Source organism: Erinaceus europaeus, chromosome 8 (genome assembly GCF_950295315.1).
Source record: "Erinaceus europaeus chromosome 8, mEriEur2.1, whole genome shotgun sequence".
NCBI classification, from domain to species: Eukaryota; Metazoa; Chordata; class Mammalia; order Eulipotyphla; family Erinaceidae; genus Erinaceus; species Erinaceus europaeus.
Window position 1 is genome coordinate 7737313 of NC_080169.1, and position 18388 is coordinate 7755700.

Consider the following 18388-nt stretch of genomic DNA (forward strand, 5'->3'; position numbering starts at 1 on the left):
ATTATATATAGTTTAGATGGCTTAGATTGTGCTGCGTTCCACATGAATTAAAGAGATACTGCGTACAGCTCAGCCATGAGTCCCTGGTCGTCAGTCTCCTGCCTGCGAAGCTAGCCCGGCACTTGCACATTGTAACATGTGCGCTCAGTAAGGTGAGCCACCAACAAGCCCCTTTCCATGATTTTTTTTTTCCTCCAGGGTTATTGCTGGGGATCGAACCACAATCCACTGCTCCTGGAGGCTATTTTTTTCCTTTTGTTGCCCTTGTTGTTTTATCATTGTTGTGGTTGTTGCTGTTAGATAGGACAGAGAGAAATGGAGAGAGAAAGGAAAGACAGAGAGGAGGAAAGATAAACACCTGCAGACCTGCTTCACTGCTGGTGAAGTGACACCCCCTGCAGGGAGCCGGGGGCTCGAACCAGGATCCTTACACCACTCCTTGCGCCTTGTGCCATGTGCGCTTAACCAGCTGTGCTACCGCCCAACCCCCTCCATGATTTTTTTTACACTCTTCATAATACATTGAGATTCTGGTTCAAGGTGCAGTGGAGTAAGTGGATTCCATCATGTCTGTTCTATTAAATGCAGGTATTGCATCTGGACAGTATTATAGAGAAAAGCTAGTGGAGAACTCTGGAACCAACATTCAAATCACAGCTTCACAGAAGGCTAGTTAGAGTTTGCCATCTAAACTGAACTAATCCAGCTGGTTAAGTGCACATAGTACTAAGAGCAGGAACCCGCACGAGGATACGGATTCGAGACTTCTCCTCACACCTGCAGGAGGGATGCTTCACAAGTGGTGAAACAGGTCTTCAGATGCGTTCCCCTCCTCTCTCAATTTCTCTCTGTCCTATCCAATAGTGCAGGCACTGAACCCCAGTAATAACCCTAAAGGGAAAGGAAGGAAGGAAGGAAGATAGGAAGAAAAAAGAAAGAAAGAAAGGAAGGAAGGAAGGAAGGAAGGAAGGAAGAAAAAGAATAAATAGGGGGCTGGATGGTGGTGCACTTGATTGAACACACATGCTGCAATGCACAAGGATCTGGGTTCAAGTCTTTGGTCCCCACCTGCAGAGGGAAAGCATTACAAGTGGTGAAGCAGTGCTACGGGCCTCTCTCCCTTTCTAACTCCCCCCCCCTCAATTTATCTCTGTCTCTAGCCAATGAATCAATAAAATTAATATTTTTAAAAGAATAAATAGAGTCACAAGAGAGGTGAGACAATGCCTCTCTAAGCCATAGTTCTTCATAGAAACAGAAGCGGAACCAATGTGTAACTCTCTAGATATCATCTGTCAATATGTGTGAGATAGAGACAGGTCAAGATTGACAGTGAGAAGCACTATCAGGGATTCAGTCGATTGATTGTGAAGACTTACAAATCCAGGATCTGCAAGCTGGGCTGGCAGGCTCAAAACCAAAGAGGACTGGTGCTTCAGTGCTTGTCTGAAGGCAGTCTGCCATGCATTAACCAGGAGAGGACAGCTCTACAGATGAAGTCCAGAAGCCTCCGGCTGTACATGGACCCCTTGCTCAGCAGATTTCCAGCTCCCATTGTCAAATCCGACCTGACAGTGCAGGCTCCTCCACTCTGATTAGCACAGAGCCGTCTGACTGCGTGGCTCCTTCCCTTTCTAAACTAGATTCAGTCATCTGTAGTTGATCTGACCAGCCTCACTCATCCAGTTCACCTAACAAGCCCCATAAGTGTCTGAACTTGTAACCCTTGCTCCAGCTCATTGCCTAAAGCTCTTTCATAGCTTATCCAGGTAAATCTGTAGTTGATAAACTGAAAGGCACCATCATCCATTTCATAGGCTCTCGTGTGAGAACTAAAGAATATGATTCTAACACTCTCGTCTAAGAATCAGAATGATCTGTAATGAAAAATCAGAATCTGCTGTGGATTACTGAGATGCTGCTTTCTAACTTTCTTTTTTATATAAATTACCATTATATTTTAAATATTTACTGATATGAGAAATATAGGAGGAGAGAGAGAAAGAACCAGACATCACTCCGGTATATGTGCTGCCAGGGGGTTGAACTCGAATCCTCATGCTTAAGAGTTCAATGCCTTATCCACTGCGCTACTTCCTGGACCACCTTTCTAGCTTTCTAAATTAGGAATTGTAGGGGTTGAGTCTGGGTCTCTTAGAGTCATGCCATTTCTTTAAATTTGTATTTGTTTTGCCACATCCCACAGGCAGGGAACCATCTTCATTTCTTGTTTACATCTCCTAAATCTAACTGCTCCAGAAAGATTTTTGTTTGGTTGGTTGGTTGGTTGGTTTGTTTGGTTTGTTGGTTGGTTGGTTGGTTGATTGGTTGGTTGGTTGGTTGGTTGGTTGGTTGGTTGGTTGGTTGGTTTAAAAAAAAAAAAAGATAATAGCAGCAGAAGCAGCAGAAAAGCCAACTACTGAGATGAAGTCTACATCCACGAGATTAAAGATAAAAGAGATTGGTAGGGAAAGATTAAATATATTGCTGGGATCAGCAAAAGGATGCATACTAGAAAAAGGAATAGAGAAAGCAATGTAGAAATGACATAATCGATTTGGTTTTATTAAAATAGATTTCCACGGGAGTCGGGCTGTAGCGCAGCGGGTTAAGCGCAGGTGGCGCAAAGCACAAGGACCGGCATAAGGATCCCGGTTCAAACCCCGGCTCCCCACCTGCAGGGGAGTCGCTTCACAGGCGGTGAAGCAGGTCTACAGGTGTCTATCTTTCTCTCCTCTCTGTCTTCCCCTCCTCTCTCCATTTCTCTCTGTCCTATCCAACAATGACAACAACAATAATAACTACAACAATAAAACAACAAGGGCAACAAAAGGGAATAAATAAATAAAATAAATATTTAAAAAAAATAGATTTCCACAAGGAACTGGAAAGAATGGAAGAAATGTAACTTCAGACCAAAAAAAGTTCTGGGCTCCTGTTATAACTATTTACCAGAAAATAAAAATACACATTTGGGTAAAAAAAAAAAAAAAAAAAAAAAAAAAGAGCATGCCCTTCCCTACCCCATGGATAAACATTGTGGTGGCTATTTCTAAGTCCACCACAACTGGTGGACACAGGCCTGACATTCTTGAGCTGAACGGCAAAGGGATGTGGGTGGTGCAGGGACCTGGACAGGGCTGCCCACTTGGCATGCTGGGACACGATTTCATTTTCATTTCCCTCAAACTCTGCGGGCGCCCTCTTTGCACCTCACACTCCCAGCTGTTCTATGAATAATGAGGAAAGCTATTGACCTCACCTGGCCCTTTACCCCCCCCACATGGCTTAAGCTTTCATTGAGTTTTCATTTCTCATTAAGACGAACATCAAAGGGTGAGAATTAAACACCTCTTGATATATGATGTTGCTGAAAATGGGAATTGAAGAGCTGTGGAGCTGGAACTGAATGAGGAGTCCAGCAGATGAGTGAGCCACTGTAGGGAAACTGATCTGGTTCCATGAGCAGTGGCTGCTTGCCGGCTTCTCCTTCTCCCTCCTGAGAGCAGCAGGAAACAGTGGACTGCGAGAAATAGCTTTGAGTTGAGTGCCTGCACTTAGTACTCAGTGTAAAATACGCAAGACAGCGGACCTCTGTCACAGTCAGTTGTCTACTTTTCGAGCACTGGAGTTGGATTTGCTCTTTCTCTTCTGTCCCCTATCCTAACTTTTTAAAAATGTTTATTTATTCCCTTTTGTTGTCCTTGTTTTATTGTTGTTATTGATGTTGTCGTTGCTGGATAGGACAGAGAGAAATGGAGAGAGGAGGGGAAGACAGAGAGGGGGAGAGAAAGACAGACACCTGCAGACCTGCTTCACTGCCTGTGAAGCGACTCCCCTGCAGGTGGGGAGCCGGGGGCTCAAACCGGGATCCTTAAGCCAGTCCATGCACTTGGCCAATGCCACCTGCACTTAACCTGCTGCACTACTGCCCGAGTCCCACTTTTTTTTTTTCATCAAATCACTGTAATGGGTGGTTAATGATTTATAGTACATTTGTGTTTTTTAATATATTTTTAACTTTATTTTATTTGCTAAAAGAGAGAAATTAAGGGGAAGGAGAAGTAAAGATGGGGAGAAAGACAGAGAGTCACCTGCAGCACTGCATTACCACTTATGAAGCTTTCCCCCTGCCAGATGGGACTGGGGGCTCGAACCCAGGACCTTGTGCCTGGCAATACATGCACTTAACCGAGTGCACCACCACCCTGGCCTCCATGGGTATGATTCCTCATCTCCCTGTGACAGGTGTCTGCAAAACACTCTTATCCCCAACTTAGACCTTCTGTCATCATGCACTAAGCCTCTTACCAGTCCTCAGTGGACACCAGTCCTCAGGTAGAGAGGGTGAGTTCAACTCCTCTTGTTAATTCCCTGTTGTATGTTGGGTACATGGCAGGTGATCAACTGGTCGAGTTTGTCATTGAATGTGTACATGCTGTGATAGGTTGATGGCTTTTTTAAAAAATGTATTTATTTCTTTATTTTCTCTTTTGTTGTCCTTGTTTTATCATTGTTGTGGTTATTACTGTTATTATTGATGTCGTTGTTGTTGTATAGGACAGAGAGAAATCAAGAGAGGAAGGGAAGATGGGGGGGAGAGAAAGACAGACACCTGCAAACCTGCTTCACCGCTTGTGAAGTGACCTCCCTGCAGGTGGGGAGCCGGGGGCTCAAACCAGGACCCTTATGACGGTCCTTATGTTTGGCACCACGTGCACTTAGCCCGCTGTGCTACTACCCGGCCCCCAGTTGCTCTTAATTTGTAACGTTGTGTACATGTTTAATAAGAGCCTGTCTGGGCTGGGGAGCCAGAATAAAGGTTTTACAAATGACTTTCTTGCCTAGGCCTCTGAATTCTCAGGTTCTATCCCCAGCATTATCATATGCCAGAGTTGAGCAGTTCTCTGGTAAGAAATAATAATAATGATGATATCCTGTCTTAGGAAACAAAGGCAGTATGGGTGTCCCTCAAATAAATAAATAAGTATAGTATAGTATTACTATATGGTCCACCAATTTTAATTGAGTATGTACCCAGAGGCATTAAAAGCACAAACCTAAATATATATTTACACACCACTATCCATAACAAAATTATTAACAAGCAACTTTCCATCATTGGGCTCGTGGATAGACATAATGAGATAGACATACACTGGAATGTTATCTAAACTATAAAAGGAAGGGTATTCTTGATGCACACTACAAATGGATAAATTTTGAAAATGTCCGGTCAAGTGAAATAAAGCAGACAATAAAAGACACATTTTTCCTGTTTCCACCTGCGTGAGTAACTCGCGGTGTCCCTCAGGGGCTAGGGCAGGAGTTTAACTGGGAGATGCTCTTTAATGGGCTTTAACAGAGCTCTCATTTGAGGTGAGTCGAAAGTTCTGAGATAGAGGGCAGGGGTGGGGATAGATAGCATAATGGTTATGCAAAGAGACTCTCCTGTCTGAGGCTCCAAAGTCCCCCACACAACCATATGCAAGAGCTGAGCAGTGCTCTGGTAAAAAAAAAAAAAAAAAGTGGGGGGGAGTTGTTGGGCGTTAGCACAACCAGTTAAGTGCAAAGACCTGCATAAGAATCCCAGTTCCAGCCCCCGGCTCCCCACCTGCAGGGGGATCGCTTCATAAGTGGTGAATCAGGTCTGCAGGTGTCTATCTTTCTCTTCCCTTCTCTGTCTTCCCCTCCTTTCTCGATTTCTCTTTGTCCTATCCAACAACAGCAACATCAACAACAACAATAATAACCACAACAATGACACAATGACAAAACAACAAGGGCAACAAAATGGAAAAAAAAAAAAAAAAAAAAAAAGCCTCCAGGAGCAGTGGATTCGTGGTGCAGGCACCAAGCCCCAGCAATAACCCTGGAGGCAAAATTCTGAGATGGATAGTGGTAGTGATTGTACAATTTAAATGTCCTTAGTGCCACTGTACTAAAGGTTAAAACAGTAGTCTTAAATGTTGTATGTAAAAGGGAGCAAATCAGTAGTGTTCCTTTAATGCACTAACTTTAGTAAATCAGCTAAAAGAACCCAGCTGTGCCACTCATGCAGCCTGCATCTGGTTGTAAATAAGAAATCGCATGTTTCAGTGACTCCTGGGACAGCTTCCCTGCATGGCTGTGTTATCCTGTCTCCAGTGTGGATCTAGAAGACTCACTGGGTGCTGCTGTAAATTGTGCCTGCTATCAAAATCCCAAATCTAGAAGTTTCTAGAGAATCTTTCATGCCTCTTGAGTTGCTCCACCCACCTGAGGACTACTCACTTTTCACTGTAGCCCAGGCTCCAAGAATTTATTTTTAAAAGCAGTAAAGTTAATGACATTCACTGTTTGAGCTCTTAGTTTAGAAGAACAACATCACACAGAGAATCAAGCTTCCGAGGTGGGGGTAGATAGCATAGTGATTATGCAAGAAGACTCTTCGGCCTGAGGCTCCGATGTCCCTGCACCACCATAAGCCAGAGCTGAGCAATGTTCTGATAAAAATAAACAAATATCTCTTTTAAAAAATTAAGCCTTAGTGTTTCAAACGCAAGAACTGGATTTGCATGGCAGTTCTCCATATTGCTAGTTTTGTATCTATGGGCAAGTCATTTAAATGGAATATGAATAACTAAAGCAAACAGACTTGCAAAAAAAAAAAAAAAAAAAACCTTTTCCATAGACTCTGTGAAAACTAAAGTGCTTATGAGAGAGGAAGGGGAGAGGCCCACAGAGACTTTGCTGGTGTGTTCAGTTGTGTGTTCATGCGTACACATGTTGGTATGAAATTACACCCTTGAAATTTTATGATTTGTAAGCCATTATTAATTCAATATAAGTTCTGACTATACAACAATGCTTTCTCCATGGTTTCAGTCAGTCAAACTTTCATAATGATAATGAACTAACTTCAGGTATTTTCCTAATTTTAAATTATTCAGGTGCATCTTCTCAAAACCTAGAGAAATTTATAAAAAGGTAAGTAGAAAAGGGATATAAGAATTTGTTTTTAAGGGGCTGGGTGGTGGCACACCTGCTGAAGTGCACACACTATCGTGTGCAAGGTTTGAGCCCCCAGTCCTCCCCATCTGCAGGGGGGAAGCGTCACACGTGGTGAAGCAGGGCTGCAGGTGTCTCTCTGTCTCTCTTCCTCTCTATCACCCCCTTCCCTCTCCATTTCTGGCTGTCTCTAGCCAATAAATAAATAAAGATAATAAAAGAATGTTTACAAAGAATTTGTTTTTAAATTGGGTTACTCCAGGTTGGGGATATGGATCAACCTACTAATGCCCATATCCAGTGGAGAAGCAAATACAGAAGCCAGAACTCCCACCTTCTGCACCCCAGAAAGCATTTACTCTGCCCCATACTCCTAAGGGAGGAACATGTTAGGAGAAGATAACCAGAGCATTCTGATCTCTAATTCCATCAGGACCTAGAGAAAGAAGAGGAAAAAGAGGAAGTACATTCAGAAGTAGTAACAGGTGTAGGTGTGACTTAGAAAAGAAGAGAAGGCAGGACCATAGGAAAAAAAAGGGGAGGGGGACAAATATAGATAAATATAGTTAGTTACAGAAATAATAGTCGACCTATATCTGTAACCTTGAGAGAACTGCTACTGTAGTTTCCAGTGGAGGAGATGGTGCAGAATTAAATCAGTATTAAGTCACTAATAAAAGAATTGTACATCTGAAAAAACTGAGGTTCTCTAGTGTTAACGCATAAGCACTTACACTGAATACATATGGCCTATTCAGAACTAACTGAATACTGTGATGCTGCCACTTCTTGAACCACTGAATAGAGGGAAATGACCACCCCAAAAAGATTATTTCATATTCTTCCTTGATGAAGAAAAAATCTGTGCCAATTTGGGGCTTAAAAATTAGAAACCGGGGGCCGGGCAGTAGCATAGCAGGTTAAACTCACATGGCTTGAAGCACAAGGATGGCATAAGCATCCAGGTTCAAGTCCCAGCTCCCCACCTGCAGGGGAGTCGCTTCACAGGCGGTGAAGCAGGTCTGCAGGTGTCTGTCTTTCTCTCCCCCTCTTTGTCTCCCCCTCCTTTCTCCATTTCTCTGTCCTATCCAACAACAACAACAACAGCAATGACAATAATAACAACAACAAGGGTAGCAGCAAGGGCAACAAAATGGGGAAAAAATGGCTTCCAGGAGCAGTGGATTCGTAGTGCAGGCACTGAGCCCCAGCAATAACCCTGGAGGCAACAACAAAAAAAATGAAACAGTTCTAGGTGTCAACTAGAAACCTTTACCATTTAAGAGTTTACACCAGGTCCACAGCTGTCAGGAATTCCTTCTCAACTAAACGTAAGTAGCCTAGTAACTCACCTTGTAACTCATTTGTTGATGGCAAATGCTGTGAGGAAGGTTACAGTCTATCTGCTACTGAGAACTCCAGGCAACACTCAATTCTGGCAATATATGTAACTTTTCTCTAATAGGAATATGGCTTAAAAATCACCCTAAGAAGACTAGAATGGGTGGTGGCGCACCTGGTTGAGCACACAAGTTATAGTGATAAAGGGCCCAGGTTTGAGCCCCTGGTCCCCACCTGCAGAGGGAAAGCTTTACAAGTGGTGAAGCAGTGCTGCAGGTGTCTCTCTCTCCCTCTCTATCACCCCCTTAGAGAGGATTTCTGTCTCTACCCAGTAAATAAATAAAGATAATGCAAAAAAAAATTAAATAAATAAATAAAAAGAAGACTAGAATGGGTAATGCTTAAGTGATAGAAAATAGGTGAAATGTGTACCAAGAAGGTGGTCGTACAAAGATTACTTCACAGGTCCAGCCTGTGAAACTGGTCTAAAAGTCAGGATTGCAAATGTCTGGTGGTCTGACTCCCTCTTTGCCTTCTCAGTTTGTCAAGGAACCAACTCTTGGACCAGCCAGCCATTGTCATATACGCCATGGTTGGGAATGATGTCTGCTCTAGGTGAGTTCCTGAGGAGGACATTTTTGTAAATTCATTGACTCTGTTTCATCTTGCTCTGTTAAAGTAGCCTGCTATTAAATTGAATCCGTCTTAGAAACCAACCCTAAATTTGTGGGACATGTGTGAAACCAATTAAACAAACACAGAATTAAAAATCTCAAAACATCCCATTCACTATTTCTCTGCTGTGATGCTGCAACAAATAGGTGTGCTGTGATCTGGTCTAGGTCATATCACACACACAAATATATGCAGGGCCAGGCAGGACGCACCCTAGTGAGTGCATATAGTACTAAGTGCAAGGATCCGGGTTCGAGCGCCTGCTCCCCACCTGCAAGGGGGGATGCTTCATCAAGCAGTGAAGCAAGTCTGCAGGTGTTTCTCTTTCTCTCTTTTTATCTCCCCCCCTCTGAATTTCTCTCTGTCCTGTCCAGTAAAATGAGAAAAAAAATAAAAAGACCACCAGGAGCAGGGCACTGAACCCCAAAGATAACCCTGGAGGCAAAAGGAAAGGAAGGAAGGAAGGAAGGAAGGAAGGAAGGAAGGAAGGAAGGAAGGAAGGGAGGGAGGAAGGAAGGGAGGGAGGGAGGGAGGGAGGGAGGGAGGGGAAGAGGGAGGGAGGAAGGGAGAGAAGAAAGAGGAAGAAATGAGAAAGGAAGGAAGAAAAGAACAGGAAAAAAGAAAAAAGAAAGAGGCTTTAACTACAAGAACCAAAATATTTGAAGCTACACTTTGCTGATGCAACCGTTTTAGCCAGAAACCCCGCCCATCCAGTCCTCCTTTCATTTTTCAAAGAGCCAAAGGGGCAGGCAGATATCAGCCAAAGCTCTGTGCCAGCTTCTCCCCGACCATGGATCTGGGCAGAGAAGCAGCCAGCCATTTGGGTGAAAGAATGGAGTTGGCAGGGTGCGGTGTCCCTGCTGTGCCCACTTGCAGTGTCCTGTGGAGGGGTTAGAAAAATAAAGACAGATGGCAATTCTACCTTCCCATCTGCCAGAACATCAAGGTGGAGGAGGTTAACCCAAGATGGGCAACATGATTTCATGAAAGGCACAAGCTAACAGTGAGTCGCATAGTAAGTCCATCCTGGAACAAAGTTGAGGATATTTGTTAGACATTTCCTTTTCTTTTTATGATACCAGCTCATGCAACTCTGTTTCTCAAGTCTCTATATTCCTGTGGTTAAGGAATACTTACTTGCCAAGAGACAGTCACAACCAGATAGTAACATTTTGTCTTATTTTATTTTATTCATAAAATAGAGACAGAGAGAAATTGAGAGGGGAGGGAGAGATAGGGAGAGAGACAAAGAGACACCTGCAGTTCAACTATGCCATCGTGAAGCTTTCCCCCTGCAAGTGGGGACCAGAGGACTTGAACCCTGATCCTAGCACATTGTAATGGGTGTACTTAACTGCCTGGCCCCTTAGACAATAACTTTTAACCTCAAGAATTCAAGAAGGAAAGTAACAGATAAACACAGCTTTCTTATTGTAAGTCTACCTAGTTCACATAATCTAGCCCATCTTCTTTGAACTTTTCCTCTCATTGTCCTCAAAAGGTATCAGTTATAAAAGGAAAAAAAAGTCCTGAAAAAAGAGTCAGTATGAGTGAGCAGAACCTTGTGCAACAGGGCCAGCGATGAGAAATGGCCGTAAGACTCTTTAAGTCTTTAATCCTTGCTCAACATCCAAAATGACACCCTTAAAAACCACAAACAAATATTATGATTATTGGACATGGGATCAGATAACAAAAACAACCAACACTAGTAAATAAACTAGTATGGCTGCATTTTTAATAAAAGGCCTAGAAGTGTGTGTGTGTGTGTGTGTGTGTGTGTGTGTGTGTGTGTGTGTGTGTGTAAAAGTGACCCAGAGAAGTAAAATCTCAAATGTGGTGACAAGGCAGTGGCACACCTGCTTAAACACACATATTACAGTGCACAAGGATCCAGGCTCAAGCCCCTGGCCCCCACCTATAGGGGGACAGCTTCAAAAATGGTGAAGCAGAGCTGCAGGTGTCTCTCTGTCTCTGTCCCTCTCTATCCCCTCCTCAATTTCTATCTCTATCCAATAATAAAAATTTTTTTTTTTTAAATCTCAACTGCACCAGGCCCTGGCTGCCCTGAAAGGAAAAGTCTATGCTGTGTATTCTCTCCACATAATCAGGAAAGCCAGTGCCACCTGCCCGGGTGCTGTGTCCCCCATCCCCTCAGCATCTTTTCCTGCTCTGCCACAGCTTCAGCTGCAACCTGGTGGCTGATCAGCATGATGTTAAGAGGAAGCTAGTCAGGCTGCTAGCAGATCAGTGAGCCTGGACTGCTGGGAAACAGGCCATTTTAGTCAATCAAATGGTAGAAGAGGGGAGTCGGGCGGTAGTGCAACAGGTTAAGTGCATGTGGCGCAAAGCGCAAGGACCAGCATAAGAATCCCAGTTCAAGCCCCCAGCTCCCCACCTGCAAGGGAGTGGCTTCACAGGTGGTGAAGCAGGTCTGCAGGTGTCTATCTTTCTCTCCCCCTCTCTGTCTTCCCCTCCTCTTTCCATTTCTCTCTGTCCTATCTAACGACATTAACTACAACAACAATTTTTTTAAAAGGGCAACAAAAGGGAAAATAAATAAATTTTTAAAAAACATGGTAGAAGAAAAAAACCAGCAGAGAATGGTCTGGGCCTTAACTCCTGATATTTGAAGGAATTTGCTCTCCTAGTTTCCTCTGTCAATGCACGGAAACGGGCAAAGGAATGGCCAGTGCCCTGTGGTCAAGGAGGAGAGTAATGAAGTGAATAGACCAGCCCTGAACCCAACTCACGGAGCTTATTTTGCATGATCGAACACAATTCATTAGGACCGGACAGCTTCAGAGCTGCCCAGAGGACAGACTCTTACCGGTTCTCAGCCCTGCCATGTGTTCCTGACACCACACTCAACTGATTTCTCCTTTGTTATTCACTCTGGTGGGAGTAGCACATCCTCCTGGCTGTTCTTAAAATTTCACCTTGGGAACTCAGCATTCTGACTTCTCAGCTCTCCATCCCAAGGACACACATGATCTGGGCTGTGTGTACAGAGGGTAGTGGAGGGAGCAGGTAAAGTTAGGGCAGCAAAGTGAACCTAGCAAGGCTTCAGAAACCTAGTGAAAGGGGTTAAACATATTCAAGGCAGTGGATACAGCTTTTGGCTGATATCTTTGAAAACCTAGATATTTACCAAACCACTGAGACTCTTTGGTCTCCAAAATACTACTGCTAAGTCCTCTGTGAAACCAGCAGAGGAAGACCTGAAGATAGCTCACACACACTTTACCAACCAGGAGGACCTGGTTTGAGCCCATGACCACCACGTGAGGGCACCTACACCAGGGAAGCTTCACGGATAGTGGTGTCTCTCCCTCTCTTTCTGTAACCTTTTAAAAAAATTCTTTAAAAAAAAAGTTATTAGTGATTTAATAATGGTTAACAAGACTGTGAGATAACAGGTGCACAATTCATACCGTCCCCACCACTAGAGTTCCATGTCCCCTCCCCTCCATGGGAAGCTTCCCTATTTTTTATCCCTCTGGGAATATGGACCAAAATTCTTTATGGAGTGCAGAAGGTGGGGGGCAGGTCTGGCTTCTGTAATTGCTTCTCCACTGGACATGGATGTTGGCAGGTCAGTCCACAGTGTGTAACCTTTTGTATAACAGAATACAGACAAGAGCCCTCAAGGAGCAGTAGAATGATGTAGGCACAGAGCCCTAGCATTAAGCCTGGAGGCAAAAAAAAAAAAAATCTGCAAAGGAGGAAAAGTATGTGGATCAAAATGACACTGAGAAATCTTCAAGAACAGAGTGAAAGGCAACTTGCACGCTATCTAGAAGGGCTGACCCACCCCCTGCCACTTAACCTCTTTGCTCTCTCCCTGAAGTAAGAATGGGTTAATTTTGTTCTGCACATTAAAGATTCCCTTGACAATGTACATACGTATATTATGTAGCTGAACACAACACAACAAAAAATGACCGGAGAAGGAGTCAGGCAGTAGCACAGGCAGCGGGTTAAGCGCACATGGCGCAAAGCACAAGGACCAATGTAAGGATCCCGGTTCGAACCCCAGGGGAGTCACTTCACAGGCGGTGAAGCAGGTCGGCAGGTGTCTGTCTTTCTCCCTCTTTGTCTTCCCTCCTCTCTCCATTTCTCTCTGTCCTATCCAAAAACAATGACATAAGCAACAACAACAATAATAACTACAACAATAAAACAACAAGGGCAACAAAAGGAAATAAATATTTTTTTTAAATGACTAGAGAAAGTTCCGTTTGCAACACCAAGTTATGCCTTTGTATTTCACTTAGTAACGAATCTTTTTGGGGTTTTGTTTGCTTAATTTGTGGGCTGCCCTTTCGTAAATACAAATTCTCATCACTGGGGGTTGGCAGTAGCACAGCAGGTTAAGCATACATGGTGCAAAGTGCAAGGACCGGCATAAGGATCTCGGTTTGAGCCCCCAGTTCACCACCTATGGGGGGGGTTTGCCAGGCTAGCTTTGTGGGCAGGAGAGAGAGACGACCAGGGACTCATGGCTGAGTGGTACGCAGGTCAGTCTTTATTCATGTGGAACACATGCAATCTAAGCTATCTCTAATCACAATCCTGTCCTTATATATCCTGAGGCGGAAGAGTCAGGTCCGAAGAGGATGTGCGTAGGATAGGGGGTGGGGAGGAGGAAAAAGCGTGCAAAACAATGAGGATTAAACCAATGCCCTGGTGGCAGGGCGGTCCTTAGTTAACAGTGGTTATGTAAATAGAATACAGTGTTAAGCAGGGAGGATTAAACCAATGAAACAGAAGGAGTCTTAGAAGCATACCAACAAGGGGTTGCTTCACGAGTGGTGAAGCAGGTCTGCAGGTGTCTCTTTCTCTCTTCCCCTCTTCTCATGATTTTCCTCTGCCCTATCCAACAACAATAATATTAACCACAACAATGTTCCTTGAGCCTGACATCTGATATGCAGGTGGATCCATGTTATTGTCTGGGGAGATGATTTCATAGCTAGAAAAAGGAACAGAAAGCTGAATTAGGGAAGAGAATAGCTCTGAAATATGGAAACGGTGTATAAATATCGTTGGCTGTAAACCCCATCAATTTGATGTGATCTGGGGCCCATATTCAGTTTAGGAGTGATGTGACCTCTGCATCCTTGTAGATCTGAGCTCACATTCTGTGGTCATGAGTAGGAACGTTCCAAGCTACCCTAATATCGACCCGTCTTCCTCAGGTGTAGCATAGAGTGTGTTGTCCAGCCTCCCTTTGGAGGATGGAACATTCTCTACCATTGTTGATTCAAGTTGAGGGCAAGGTCCTATGGGGGGCCCACAAAGGGGTCTATTGTGTTATTCCTGATAGAGATGACTAGAGAAGCTCTTTTTAAAAAAAATCTTATTTATAAAATGGAAACACTTGAAAGCCATAGTATAAGAGAGGTACAACTCCACACAATTCCCACCACCAGAACTCCATATCCCATCCCCTCCCCTGATAGCTTTCCTATTCTTTAACCCTCTGGGAGTATGGACCCAAGGTCATTATGGGATGCAGAAGGTAGAAGGTCTGGCTTCTGTCATTGCTTCCCCGCTGAACATGGGTGTTGACAGGTTGATCCATACTTCCAGCCTGTCTCTCTCTTTCCCTAGTGGGGAAGTGCTCTGGGGAAGCAGGGCTCCATGACACATTGGTGGGGTCATCTGCCCAGGGATGTGTGGTTGACATCATGGTAGCATCGGGAACCTGGTGGCCTAACTTCCCAGTTTTGAAGCAGCCTCCTTGCAGGCAGAGACCTCCTGGAACCTGCTTCTTTGCGCATTATAATATGCTCGTCCCCCAGAGGGATATTTTATATTTGTCTACATCTGTCATTACACTCTACTGACATAGTTTCTGTGCTTTTCACCAGCAGGAATATTGATCCACTCTCAGAAATGACCACTCCTGAGAAACTATACTCCAAGGTCATGCAGACACTGAAGCATCTAGACTCCCAGCTGCCAAACGGCAGCCATGTCATTTTATATGGCCTGCCTGATGGAACCTTCCTCTGGGATAATTTGTACAGCAGATATCATCCGCTCGGTAACAGTTTAAAGATACTTTTACTCTTCAGCAATGGTGGTGCATACTTCAATAGAGTGTGTGTGTGTGTGTGTGTGTGTGTGTGTGTGTGTGTGTGTGTGTGTTCATTTATAGTCAACTAGGATATACTTAAAATGCCTTCATGGGGAGTCAGGCAATAGCGCAGTGGTTTAAGCACACGTGGTGCAAAGTGCAAAGACTGGCAGAAGGATCCCGGTTCGAACCCTGGCTCCCCACCTACAGGGGAGTCACTTCACAGGCAGTGAAGCAGGTCTGCAGGTGTCTGTCTTTCTCTCCCCCTCTCTGTCTTCCTCTCCTCTCTCCATTTCTCTCTGTCCTATCCAACAACAATGACATCAATAACAACAACAATAATAACTACAACAATAAAACAGCAAGGGCAACAAAAGGGAATAAATAAATAAATAAATATTAAAATGCCTTCATGGTACTTTGGAGAAGAAGAGCTCCAGGTGCAGGAGCTAGAGGTCAATATCTAAAGGTAGTCAGAGCCATACCCAAACCCAAAAGAAACGTATGTTTTTATTAAAGTATCAGGACGGATTGAAAGGTAAGAAAATGTCAGAAGGGGGCTGGGTGATGGTGCACCTTGTTAAATGCAGGTATTGCCATGCACAGGGTCCCAGGTTTAAGTCCCCAGTCCCCACCTGCAGGGGGGAAGCTTCACAAGTAGTGAAGCACTGTTGCAAGTGTCTCTCTCTCTCTGTCTCTCTCTCCTTCTCTCTCAATATCTCTCTGTTTTATCAGATAAAGTTTAAAGTATATGTGTGTGTATGTCAGGAAACACATTTAATAGAAAGTGGAATCGAGGAGTGTGAGTGAAGCCTGAACAGAAACCAGCCCTGAGTTAGTGGGAGGGTTTTTGTTTTGGGGGTTTTTTGTTTTTGTTTTCCAAATCAAAGTGATGGTGATACATCAGGATTCTATTGGGCTGTCAGAAAAGTTATGATGCATTTTTGCATAGTAAAAAAAACACATCGTGACTTTTCTAACCACCAGTATATAACTAGGTTCTCCAGCATGCCCGGGCCCTGTCTTTTGAAACTCTTAACTTTTCCAAATGCCTCCCCTCCCAGAACATCTAATAGTATTTGCTAGCATTCCGGATGCTTTATGGACATTATAAAAACAGAAGTCATTCGAAGTAAGAAGAGCTGCCAACTTGATCCTGATAAAACAATACAGAGAGCGATAGCTTCCCTAATTGCATCTTATACATGAAAAATAAAGGCTGAGAGAAGTTAAGTATCTTTGCCAAATGTATCACATAGCTCATTGGATTGATAAGCTAGACATAACCATGGCTCTTCTTTATGTATGATAGGAAAGAATATCCTTTCAGAAAATACATTGAGGAAAGAGATCTAGATAAGGCACCTATCTGTCTCACAAGCATGTGACTCAGGTTCAAGTCCCAGCCATATATGAGAATGTCATTGCGTGGTCCGGGAGGTGGCACAGTGGATAAAGTACTGGATTCTCAACATTGAGGTCCTGAGTTCAATCCCTGGCAGCACTTGTACCAGAGTGATGTCTGGCTCTTTCTCTCTCTGCCTATCTTTCTCATGAATAAATAAATTCTTTTTAAAAAAATCTATTAAAAAAATGTCATTACATTGGGAGAAGCTCTATGGTGTCAGCCCAAGCCTCACCACCACACCCCATCTCTCTATAAGAATGGGGGGAAAAAGGTACAAGGATAAGCTAAATTGCTCATGTTAGACTGTGGTTAATAAATCTTATTAAGTGTCCATTAAATACCAGGCACCATTCTAAACACTAAGGAACGAGCAGTGTACTGCCAGTCTCCAAAAGTAAGCCTTCCCCTCACCACTGCCTTAAGCCCAAATGTGTTGGAGGTCCAAGAGGCTACTTAAGAATCAGGAAAACATTTCAAAGGGGGAAGACCTGAAACTCACCACCACCATAGGTAATAAAAACAAAGTCGGTCTCTCCCTCTCTCTCTCTTTCTCTCTCTTTCTCTCTCTCTCTCCTTTTTTTGCCTCCAGAGTTATTGCTGGGGCTCGGTGCCTGGCACTACAAATCCACTGCTCCTGGCAGCCATTTTTTCCCATTTTATTGGATAAGGCAGAGAGAAATTGAGAGAGTTGGGGGAAGATAGGGAGAGAGACAGACAGAAAGACACTTGCAGACCTCCTTCACCTCTCACAGATGGGGAGCAGGGGCTCGAACTCAGGTCCTTGCACTTAGTACTATGTGCGCTTAACCAGGTGCACCACTGCCTGGCCCCCAGATGGTTTCTCTTACTCATGTAACTTCTCTGTATCTTTTAAATCTTTTTTTTCCCAAGAAGCTTACCCAGTTAGGTGAACTGCCTCCCGACCCTCCCTTTTGTAAAGACTTAGCTCATTATTTGAATTGCATGCGAAGGGGCTGGGCAAGGGCACACACAGCTGAGTGCTCTTCTCATCATGTACAAGGACCCGAATTCCAGCCTCCAGTCCCCACCTGCAGGGAGAGAAGCTTCACCAGTGGCAAAGCAGTGCTTGAGGTGTCTCTCTCCCTCTCCATCTCAGTTTCTCTCTATCTCTATCCAATAAATGAATAAGTAAATAAATTTAAATATGATAAATAAAATTAAATTAATAGCAAATCATGAAGAGAGACCGAATGTATGGTAGGGCAGTACTCTGGCACATGTGGTACTGAGGACTGATCTGGGAGTGTCAGGTACTCACTCCTGCATTCTACCAGCTGAGCTATTTTCCTTAGCCTCCAACTCCTCCTTTCAAGGTCTTCCCCCACCCCCCAGTGCCTGTTTAAGTCACATCACACCACCCCCAAATCAACCCCATTCCTCCCTCAGGAATTTCTACCCCTCCCCACTCGGACCCTCTAGCCAGCTCTCAGAGGGCTGTGGATCCTCCACAGGAGAGTGGGAAAGGGAGGACACAATGAGTAGACCCCCACTTTGTACGTTCCCCCCCCCCCCAATCAAAATGAATCCATGTCCCTCTTCAGTTACAAAGCACGCCACAGAGGTGATTACTGTGCACGCAAGATACTGTCTCCCCTCCCACTAGGGAAACTTGTCTCCCCGTCCCTTAGAAATGATAAGGTTGTCTGTCACACAGAGAACTTGCCTCCATCCCAGGCTTCCTGGGGCGCATAAAGAGCAAACACTGGGGCTGAGAATGTCTCTTTTAATCCATTGGGTACACAGCTTACAGCTCCCGCAACAGATATTTTCAGTTGCCTGCATTCCTCCCTTGCTAAGGTTGGGCGTGGGGAGAGCTATACATGGCCAGTTTGCCACACACACCGATCAGAATGTGGCGTCGAGTTTTC

At 44.2% G+C, this 18388-nt stretch overlaps 1 protein-coding gene across 3 annotated transcripts in view; it reads left to right on the plus strand.

The window, feature by feature from the left end:
* AOAH (acyloxyacyl hydrolase) overlaps positions 1 to 18388 on the plus strand; it is a 231926-nt gene that overhangs the window by 183744 nt on the left and 29794 nt on the right. For 2 of the 3 annotated variants that reach the window (XM_060195860.1, XM_060195861.1), the window contains exons 15-17: positions 6933 to 6969; positions 8872 to 8946; positions 14883 to 15058. In XM_060195860.1, coding sequence (XP_060051843.1) covers positions 6933 to 6969; positions 8872 to 8946; positions 14883 to 15058 — 288 coding nt within the window. The remainder of the gene's footprint in view (positions 1 to 6932; positions 6970 to 8871; positions 8947 to 14882; positions 15059 to 18388) is intronic. The other variant, XM_060195862.1, reaches the window with a different exon arrangement.